Raw genomic sequence first — 11,233 nt, forward strand, 5'->3', positions numbered from 1 at the left:
GAGTTACTCTGTGGAGGAGTTACTCTGTGCAGGAGTTACTCTGTGGATGAGTTACTCTGTGCAGGAGTTACTCTGTGCAGGAGTTACTCTGTGGATGAGTTACTCTGTGCAGGAGTTACTCTGTGCAGGAGTTACTCTGTGCAGGAGTTACTATGTGGAGGAGTTACTCTGTGGAGGAGTTACTCTGTGCATGAGTTACTCTGTGCAGGAGTTACTCTGTGGATGAGTTACACTGTGGAGGAGTTACTCTGTGGATGAGTTACACTGTGGAGGAGTTACTCTGTGGAGGAGTTACTCTGTGGAGGAGTTACTCTGTGGAGGAGTTACTCTGTGCAGGAGTTACTCTGTGGAGGAGTTACTCTGTGGAGGAGTTACTCTGTGCAGGAGTTACTCTGTGGAGGAGTTACTCTGTGCATGAGTTACTCTGTGCAGGAGTTACTCTGTGCAGGAGTTACTCTGTGCAGGAGTTACACTGTGGAGGAGTTACTCTGTGGAGGAGTTACTCTGTGGAGGAGTTACTCTGTGGAGGAGAACACAGGGAGGTGTTTTATTTATAGTTTGTCTGAAGCAGCACAGAGTGACGGACCGATAAAGTCCTCCTTGGACAACGGGTTAAGTCTCCAAGGACACAGAGTGTGTGAGCAGAACGAGCAGTTTCACAACAAGTGGACCAAGGTCAGAAATAACCGGTCCAGAATCACGTTCTCTCACTAAAACAGAATTCATACAACTTCTGCCCCGGGGAGAAGAAGAGAAGATCTCCAGGTCAGATGACGGGGGATACGGTTATTTGACAAAACTATACTTGTAAGCAACATAAAACTAGAAGGCATAGTTCTGTCAAATGACCGGGGTCGCCGGTTTACATACGTGTGTGGTGGTGGCCATCTTGGATTTTGACAAGGCAACCGGTTTTCCACAGGGACCTTTTCTTACGCCTGGATGCAGCCACACGCTGAACTGGAAGTCGATGCCTGGATCATTTTCAACGTATCCAGCTCACAAGATACAAACTGTATTTTCACGGCCCCTCCACTCCGTCACAGAGAACAACATCCAGCTGCACATTCAAGTTTTCCTGCTGAGCTGAACAGTTTCAACATTTTCTGGATCGGGTCCTTCGTGTTGTTGGAAACCAAGAAAGAAGTGGTATTTTTTATCACTGGCATGAACTCTTACCAGATACTTGTTGGGAACTGGAGGTGCCCACTCGTAGGTGATGGTTTTCATCGGCACATCTTTGGAGACTGGAACCAGACTGGCTGCTGTGGCCCCAGTATGGACTGGGATCTTGTCAGCCCTGACAGGAGTGATGGCAGCAGATGCAGGCTGACCCTGACCCTGCACCTTGGGACTAACAGAAGCTGAACCTATAGAGGCTCCTGCAGGTTGGACAGAACCTGCTGTGGCAGGGGGGGGCACAACAGTAGACGAGGCGCAGGGAGCAACCGTGTAAGCGGTGGCGGGGCTGGGCAGGGTGATGGTCACCATGTTGCCCTGGGATCCAGGGATGCCGTCCGTTTTCAGTTTGGCGATGAGGCCCGTGTACTTGGTGTCTTCAAACAGCTTCCCAACCTTCTTGTTCTCTTCAGAAATCATCGCCACGTCATGTTCTGCAAGGCCACACTTGCAGTTCCGACAAATTTTTCTGCACAAAAAAGCAACAGGGACATTTTAACTGAATGGCTCAGTCACAGCTTCTTACGTCCAAAAGACACGAACTCTTAAAAAGCAACAAGATCAATTAGTGAAGAAACTAAATCTTTGTTGGGGCCTGAAGGCAGACGCACATCATCATCATCATCACCATCATACAAAGGGTCCTGCTCTTCCATCAACTTTAATGTGGCCCGGACCTCAACGTGTCCCCCCCCCCATGTTACATCAAAACGACCGGCTCGGCCTCGTGACGCACGCTGCGACTTCTATTAACGATTCGAGTTACCATGGCGACGTGATTTGCAAACTTTTTCTCATTCAAAATGCATGATTGAACTTTCAGCAGCCTATAAATGCAACAGTGAGGTCACATGACCTAAAGGGAGGAGGTCTCTGAACAAAACACTGAATCATTTTTGGAGCCATTTTGATTCAAGATGGCTGCCATAGCTACCACAGAAAAATCTAAACTGACTATGACTCTGTCATTCTTTGAGATGTTGAGCCGAAACTTGGTTTGATCGAAGCGGAGAACGTTCCCATCACGAGCTGATTCCAAATCAAAAATCCAAGATGGCCGCCATGAATTACAAGAAAAAATGACTAACTTGTTGATTTTTTGCCATAATTTGGTTTGATGGCAGCCGAGAGCGAACCCCAACACGCAGACCTGTAAAAACATGTTTTTAAATAGACGCCACGTGGCTCCCGTCAAAGTTTCTCCACAAACTTTCTTGTTGAAGACGAACATTTAGTGAAGAAAAAGGTCTTTGTTTCCACTTCTTATTAAATAGTAAAGTAGACCATGTTGCCTTGGAACATGAACAGGTCTCTGCTGTTAAATGATTTAATGTTAAATGTTTTAATGTTAAATGATTTAATGTTAAATGATTTAATGTTAAATGCTTTAATGTTAAATGCTTTAATGTTAAATGCTTTAATGTTAAATGCTTTACTGTTAAATGATTTACTGTTAAATGATTTACTGTTAAATGATTTAATGTTAAATGATTTAATGTTAAATGATTTAATGTTAAATGATTTAATGTTAAATGCTTTAATGTTAAATGCTTTAATGTTAAATGCTTTAATGTTAAATGATTTAATGTTAAATGCTTTACTGTTAAATGCTTTACTGTTAAATGCTTTACTGTTAAATGCTTTTCAGTTTAGTGTTTTTAAACAAACACTCGTGTCTCGTGGTTCTTCTGCTGAACGCAGTCGCTCCGACTCGCTCCTCTCCAACAGTAGTGCCATTATAGGTCTGAGCCCTTCCAACAAGCCTCGGCACAGCCTCCTGCAGGTTTACGGCTCGATCCTGACATCATTCCTGACTTCAAGCTTCAGCCTGAACATGTTGGACTTCAGACAGAACGAGGAATGAAAAAGGACGGATCCTTTACCACTGAAGGAAACACGAACGTAACTCCACTTGTCTCTCTGTTATAATATTTATTACCTGGAACTTAGTAAAAAGAATGCAACAGCCCCCAACACCTGGCTGTGCCACCTTTGTAGCACAAACTGCAGACGTGAAAGAGTCGTTGCCAGTTTTAGATGAAGGCAGCGAGTCTTTCTCCCGGCTGTGAAGAATCGTTGCTGCTGCACTTCGGCTCATCGATCTGCTCCAGAACCACATGTGGAACTGAAGTCCGGACATTCGTCTTCTGGACTTTCTAGCAAAGAGCAGAGTTCATGGTGCTATGAACTACAGCAGGACATCCAGAAGTAAAGCAGACCCAAACCATGCCACTACCACCACCGTGTTTGACGGTCAACATCATGTTCTTTTAGTTCTATGTAAGGAGACTAAAACCTTCCACAAAGTTCAGTTTTTGTGTCATTATTCCACATCAAGATGATTTCTGGACCACTGTGAGGTTTGTTATTGGGTCAGCAGCAGTTCTTCACTTGGGCTCTCCTATGGACGCCATTTTGGTCCTTTGTTTCTGTCTTATTGACGAGTTATGAAAAATGACTGAGACAAATGAGGCCTGCAGGGCGTTAGAGGTTCTGGGTCCTTTTGGGACCTCCTTGATGAGTCGTCAATGAACTCTGGAGTAATTTTAGTCAGCCGGCCTCTTCTGGGAGGTTCACTGGTCCTTAGTGTTTTCTTCATAGATCAGTTGAAGTGATTTCCTGATTCTGCAGCTCGGCCGTCATCAGGTGTGGCTGTTAAAGGTGGTTCATGATTTAGTTTAGTTTTCACACAAACGTTGGTTTGGATAGATTTGTTTCTTCAATAAAACTGTGATTGAAAAGCTGCTCTTTGTGTTAACTCACGTCATCTTTGTCAGATATTGGTTTTTTGACCTAAGGGCCGTGTCACTCTAGAACGTTTTAATCTTAATGGAGTTGGACAAATGGAAACTTTGCCAACACGTTAACATTCGCAGAAGATGGAATAAAATCAAAATCAAATGGAAGCCACATTTGATCGTGCACATAGTGTGTTGATAACAAGTTCCTTGGGAACCTGAAGCATTAACCCTTCAAGGTGCAGATGTTACAATACGCTGTGTGAACTTGTGCATATATATGTTAGTTGCATTAGAAGTTGCTCATATGTTAGAAACTAGAAAGTTGCTGAAGAAACTTTGACGGGGCTGCCATGTGGCGGCCATTTAAAAACCAAGTTTTTACAGTACAACGTGTTGGGAGACGACCTGAGCTACCACCACCCCAAGTTTCAGCTCAATATCTCAAAGAATGATGGAGTTATAGTCAGTTCAGAGTTTGCTGAGGTAGCTGTGGCAGCCATCTTGAACCAAAATGGCTCCAAAAATTATCAGTGTTCTGTTCAGAGATCTCTCCCCTCTAGGTCATGTGACCTCACTGTTGCATTTAAAGACTGTTAAAAGTTCCCCCGTGCATTCTGAATGAGAAAAATGGTGTCCTTGCTTGTTAATTATGTCGCCATGGCAACTTAAAACACCAATAAAAGTAAGAGCACACATCACGGTGCCGAGCCGGTCGTTCTGACATAACATTTGTGGGGAACACGTTGAGGTTCAGGCCACATTAAAGTTGATAGACGAGCGAGACCCTTTCAGGTGGATGTCTTTCCAGACGGTCTCCAAAAGTTACACAGTAAGTTGTGTATGCTGCACAATGACCCAGCTGGTTTTCAACGTATGTCAACTTACGAGTAACTTAAATGGTAAATACAGTAAACTGTTCCTATACACCTCCTTTCTAACTGATCAATTCAATTCAATTCAAAAATACTTTATTAATCCCAAAGGGAAATGAAGTGTTGTTGTAGCTCATCATCCTGGTTTCATTAGAGTTGTTATAGATGCTGATGGCTGTGGGCAGGAAGGACGTCTTGTAGCAGTCCGTCCCACAGCGGATCCAAAAAACTGGCTGCAGATGTCGATCCGTCCACCCAGACCCAGCAGACCTCTCGGTCCTCTTGGACAACAGGACTGCCTGAATACTGGGCAGAACTACTCCCTGAGGAACGGTCATTTCCCCCAGCAGCCTGACAAGCCCTTCGTCACCGCAGACTTAACTGCAGGTGCCAGGGTGCAACCTCGGCCCTCCCGCTGTCACGAGCCATGTTTCCCGCTACCTCCAAGATCTCGGCAGTCAAGTCAGTCACTCGAGCACTGCCTCCAGGTAGATGGAAATACATCCATGGCGCCTCCTTTTCAACTCATTTGGGATTTGGGGCTGTAGACAAGACACTCAAAGCTTTTTACAACAATCTGTGCCTCATTCACCCATTCATACAGCTCTATACTAGATCTGTACAAAGACTAATCAGTGATTTAGATCACATTCATACACTGATGGGACACACATCAGAGGCTATGAGGGGTTCAGTGTCTTGCTCAGGGACACTTCAACATGTGACAGCTGGTGGAACTGAACCCCAAACTCTTGCATTGGAGGACGACTGCTCTAACCACTCAGACACAGCCGCCCATGTTACCGCCAACTTGCATGTAACCTGTGTTACATGTTATGCATAAACTACCCGTCACATACCTGTAACTTATGCCTAACTTATCAGCTAAATGTCGGCGTACGCTGAAAGAACAGAACATTTTTGGCTGATTGCATATAATCGTGCAGGTAATTTAAACTTACACCAAACTGATGTGACTCATGTCAGCGTGTCGGGCATTCCTTTCACGCACTGATGCTATAAGTCACTGTGTGACAGCCTCGTGAAACATTAGTTATTAAAAGACAAAACCAGAATGAAACTAAGGAAGAAGACTTTTTAATCCCATTTCAAACTGGCCAGAATATCCCTGAGACTCGGAGCCGACAGCTCAGCTGAAAACACGGTTACAGTTACCATCAAGAAATAATTCACCCTGAAAGTTCAATGTTCACACTTGTTGCCTGACGCGCCAACACTGAGTTGGTTTAAAGTGTCACCATCACCACCATCACTTCCAGAGCTGCAGGGTCCAGTAAGGCCGCTGACTCGTGCTGCTACCAGTTGTACTGAAGAGGAAAGAGACCGAGTCGAAGAACGACGCTTTCCATGAACCGTTGTTGTTTCAAGAAGGCTACGACGAATAACGCACGTGTTTCCTCTACAACCTCCTGATTTATTAACCATAAATAAAGTTACTTTGTTCTATGATTTGGTGCTGGACATGATCCCAAATCTTTTTCTTCAGGCAGCTGATTCTTCTGAGTCATTTCCAAATTATTCCTTTGGTCCTTGCACAGAAAAGTCTGCATATAAATATTTACAAGTGTTTCTATGGTGATATTACAACAATGAACTGCTTAATGAAGGAAGAGTGCAAACCTCCAGAAATGCAGCTCAAATCCCTCGCACTTGTCCTTGCACTTCAGACAAGCCGCTCCAGAACCGAACTCATGGCCGAGGGTCATCTGCAAAAGAAAACGCACAAACAGATTAGTTACTAGAAAACTTTGATGAAACGATGAGTGCTGCTCATGACTCAACATCCATCAACTTTATTCTGTAAAGAACAATAGTAATTTAGAACTTAAAGTCATTTAAGCCGACACAATACTGATGTACAGACTGTTAAAGAGCAAGGAGAAAATAATTAAACTGAAAGATGCCACAAGTGGCTCACTGTGGGGGATTCAGGGGCAAAAGAAGGATTTGATGCCGATTCTGCAAGTTCTCACCTACAAAGAATGGAGAGGTCTGCAAGTTTGACTGTAGCTATACTTCAACTGTGAGACAGAATCCAAGACCAAACTCCAGAAGATCGCATTGTATGGTTTTTAAATAATTAATTTGTATTTTATTGCCTGAAACAAGTATCTGACCAACCAGCAACAATTCTGGCTCTCACAGACCTGTTAGTTTTTCCTTTAAGAAGTTCTCCTACTCCTGGGGGAGCGGTGGCGCAGTGGTTAGAAGATGGGCTTGTGATCGGAAAGTCGCAGGTTCACCTGCCTGGTTCTTTCAGTCCTGATCCAAACCTCATGACCACAGGTGAGGGTTGGTTCATAGACAGACCAGTAAATCCAGAGCTTTGACTTTCAGCTCAACTCTTTGTTCACCAAAACTGACCGAAGCAACACCCTCACTGCTGATGATGAGGCCCCAATAAGTCAAGAGCTCGACACCCAGAACCCTTTAGTCTAGTTCTTCTTCAACTTGTTGTGATTGACCTCGATGATGGGAATCTGCACCAGCACGAAACAAGTGAGTCCGATAGAAAGGACTCGTTGTGTAACACACAAACAGGAAACAGATTACACAAGCCAAGATGTGCACAAGTGATGAATGTTCTCACAGATCCAGAACACGCCTCTCATGTGGTCCAGATGGGCTGTGATCTAAGCAGAACAGTTTTTCTTCACTTCAAAGTTAATTTACAAAGATTTCTAAATGAAACGCTTGAAGATGAAGTTGGAGAAAGTTAGAGCCCTTTGTTTTCCACACGTCCTGTGTGAAGCAACGCTCACGTCCACCTGAAGCCACCGTGCAGTTTGTGACCATATATGGTCGAGTGCTTGACAGGGCTGGACCCGGTGGTCCCAGCAGACACCCCCACTGTGGACAACACGTTCATGACCCGAACGACTCGGCGCAGCCAGAACTGCTGGGAACAGTGTTCTCCTTTAGCTGCTGTAGCTTCTCACGTCCTCTCAGAAACACTCTGCAGCAAACGAGATCATTCAAGTGCAAGAGATGCAGATAATGAGCTCCTCTGACGTCTGTGTTGCAGGCAGCACCCCCCCCAAAAAAAGAAATAAATAAACCACTAGTTAAATTGGCAAACAAACAGTAAAGTGGAATAGTTTCTGGGAATCAGGCATTTTAAGAACAACTCTTCTCCATCACCACATCAGAAATCTTTATAATAAAGCGAAGTGCATTTAAAACGATGTTTTAACGGACCTGAATGAATAACCAGTGTCAGCTGATCGTATGTGAGAAGAGCAGCTGATGTCGCCCTTCATGCCACGGCTTAAACGAAGATGAAAAGGGATGGAGACGTTGAGATCCTCGTGATGCGTTGGCGCTCAGGACGTGTTGGGACGATTCTCAGCTACTACCACTCCAAAATTATCTCCGTACCTGTAGCATCACTGGGTTTTAGCCACCTTTGTGCTGATTAATGTTGATTAGCTCTACAGACCATCATGGACTGGGTTCAGGCCAAATGTTAATTACCAGTAATGTTCACCCAGTGAGTTTTCACAGAACACTTGAGGTCAGGACGTGGACCATGACGGTTGAAGCCAGCCCACCCCTGGTGCACCTTTGTGCTGCCCAGCCAGGGAACAGCAGCGCGGTCCTTTAAGACCTCGACCCGCTTGAGAGCAGAGAAGTTTCAGTCTCATTCAAATTCAATTAAAAACCGTTTGTTTTGTCTTGTTGTATGGAAGTGGCCGACGATAGATTGATGATGAAATGTGTCAGAGGAGCAGCAGAAGTTGAACTGTGGCAGCCTCTGCTGCTCCTCTGGTCTTTGGCAGCCACAGTCCAAAGACGTGCGTCCCTCTGAAACACGCAGCTGGTTTGAGCCTCGACGGCTACGGTGACCTCTGAACTCTGACTAAACTCTGCGGAGATTCAAAATCAGAACCGGTCTGAGTGGGTCACCAGGCTGCAGTAAGCAGCAGCTCATGAAGGGTGGACCAGTGGAACAAGCTGCACACTAAAATAAATACATTTATTCTTCGTCACATCGTGACCATTTTAAAATGGTGATTGACGGCAGCGTGTGTTGGACTTCGCTCTTAGACCATATTTCTATTATTACAAGCTATTTTTTTTTTTTCATTTAGCCTTTATTTATACAGGTTAGTCTCATTGAGCCACGAGAACTCATTTTCAAGAGAGACCTGTTTAGGGAGCACATGGTGGGGGTTAAGGGCCTTGCTCATGGGCCCAGAGTGGGGCGAATGAGGGTGGGGGCAAGTGTGGGTGTTTCACCTACCCCACCCACAATTTTGATGTTGTCGGGGCCGGGGCGTGAACCGGCGATCTTCGGATCACAAGCCCACCTCTCTAACCTCTGCGCCACCACTCCCCCATTATTACACTCCCTTATTACAAGCTATGGCGGCCATCTTGGGTTTTTGATTTGAATTCAGTATTGGGCACTGCTCTCAGCTGCCACCACACCAAATGTCACATTAATATCTACAAATATCTGATTTATAATAGTTTTCCTTTTTAGCTTAGGCCTTTTTGAAATTCTGATTTGCAGTCAGTCTATTAGGGATTCTTCTCGACTACCAATACACCAAATTTCAGATCAATAGCCCTAAAAACCTTTGAGTTACATCCATTTCAAATGAGCTTAGAAGCTATTTTTCCCCTTTTAGCTAAGGCGGCCATCTTTGATCTTTTTATTTGCATCAGGAATTTCAAACAAGTCGCTCTCAGCTACGACCAAACCCAATTTCAGTTCAGTATCTGAAAGAATGACTGAGTTATAGTCAACTTAGAGTTTTCTGAGGTAGCTGTGGCAGCCATCTTGAACAAAATGGCTCCAAAAGTTAATCAGTGTTTTGTTCAGAGACATTGTGGTTCAGGCCACATTAAAGTCGATAGAAGAGCAGGACCCTTCTCGGGTGGATAATAAGAGGGTGCTGCCTTCAGGAGCCCCAATAATTCATCAGTGAAGTCAGAATGAGCCGCAATCAATTTATTAATTACAACATTTAACAGTTTAAACCAAATCCTGCTTCATGCTTATTATTGCTGGAAACAGTGACACAAAGACGTCTTTAATAAAGCTGTAGTGACTGATGCTAAATATCTGCTGCCAGATACAGAGTTCGAGTCCAGCAGCTTGTCTCCGCTGCTGCTGAAGCTCTGCAGGCCTGGACAAAAACCTCGTCAAGGTTCGGCTCGACGCAGGTCCCGATGCGTTTCACCACATAAAACTGAACGGAGCCAAACCAAAACCATCAACCATGAAGTGAAAGAAAATCCTTGGATGCAAAAGAGCTGATGAATGCAAGCAAGGGGGTGTTGGCCAGATTATCAGTACGATCTGTGTCGGGGTTTCACAATTTTCATTTCCCAACAGGAGATGAGTCAAGTTGCTTGGACAACAACCTGAGTGAAACGCTGTGCTGTAACTTGGAAGCAGAAACTGCAAATCTCAAAGAAGTAAAGCAACGCTGGGAAGAAGAACGGGACAGAATTCCTCCACAACCACGAGAGACTGAAAACCACCAGAGAAAGATGGAGGTCCTACAAGCTGCTGGACCCTGGAGCAGTTTCTGTTTCATCTTCACTTAGTTCAATAAATAAAGACCCAGTGAAATGTGCTGATTACCTGAGGTTCAGTGCGTTTAATTTATTTATAAAAGTTCATGTCGCCGGCACTTTAAATGTTGTTTTTGTTTGAAAACATCAAGGGCCGGATTTATTTGCTTTCAGGGCCACTTCCGGCCCACGAGCCACATGTTGCCAGGATTTGCACTCGGTCACTTTGATCACTCAAACTTTTGTGTCACAAAAAGCTCTTCATGAACTTCAACACATCTGGAGCGAAGACTTGTTCTTGTTTTACTTCCTGTTAGCTCCAGCTGGAGGAGGCCCTTCACAATAAAACCTTGACAGGAGCACGAGCCTCCGGACTGAAACCTGGCAGGAAGTTCTGCTTCAATCGTTTACGGAACCGAGCGGGGTGTTGTCTTCTCCACCTGCTCCATGTTCCGACACCGAGCAGGAACCTTCACTCACCTTCTTCACCTCCTTCTCGATGTCCATCCTCAAGTCTCTGCTCGCTCCGCGAGATTTTACTGGAACTGCTGCAAAAACAACAAGTACAAGAACTCCCACGGACAAAGACCAGATAACACTCCGCTCCTCCTCCTCCGCTCCTCTGCTCCTCCTCCTCTGCTCCTCCACTCCTCTGCTCCTGCAAGTTTAACAAGCTTCCGGTTAGACCTTTCAAAATAAATCACTTCACGCCCAGAACTTTGTACAGTTACTAATGCGCATGCGTCAAGTCGGGACGCTCGCCCCAGTTTTTTCATGTCACATTTAATCTCTTTTGTTCTTTACGCCTGTTTTTTACTGACTGATCAATAAAAATTATCAGTAAATTTATTGATTTATACAGGTATTGATGTATTGATTTATACAGGTATTGAT

At 44.6% G+C, this 11,233-nt stretch overlaps 1 protein-coding gene across 1 annotated transcript in view; it reads right to left on the reverse strand.

Moving 5' to 3' along the window:
- Positions 1-10,971, reverse strand: part of tes (testis derived transcript (3 LIM domains)) — an 18,637-nt gene extending 7,666 nt beyond the window's left edge. The window contains exons 1-3 of the mRNA XM_037683215.1: positions 10,820-10,971; positions 6,434-6,519; positions 1,180-1,648 (exon numbers count right to left, since the gene is read on the reverse strand). Of these exons, the coding sequence (XP_037539143.1) occupies positions 1,180-1,648; positions 6,434-6,519; positions 10,820-10,846 (582 nt within the window). The 5' untranslated portion in view covers positions 10,847-10,971. The remainder of the gene's footprint in view (positions 1-1,179; positions 1,649-6,433; positions 6,520-10,819) is intronic.
- Between the last annotated feature and the right edge of the window lie 262 nt (positions 10,972-11,233).

This window comes from Nematolebias whitei, chromosome 10 (genome assembly GCF_014905685.2).
Source record: "Nematolebias whitei isolate Nwh7 chromosome 10, NemWhi1, whole genome shotgun sequence".
In the NCBI taxonomy this organism is placed as follows: Eukaryota; Metazoa; Chordata; class Actinopteri; order Cyprinodontiformes; family Rivulidae; genus Nematolebias; species Nematolebias whitei.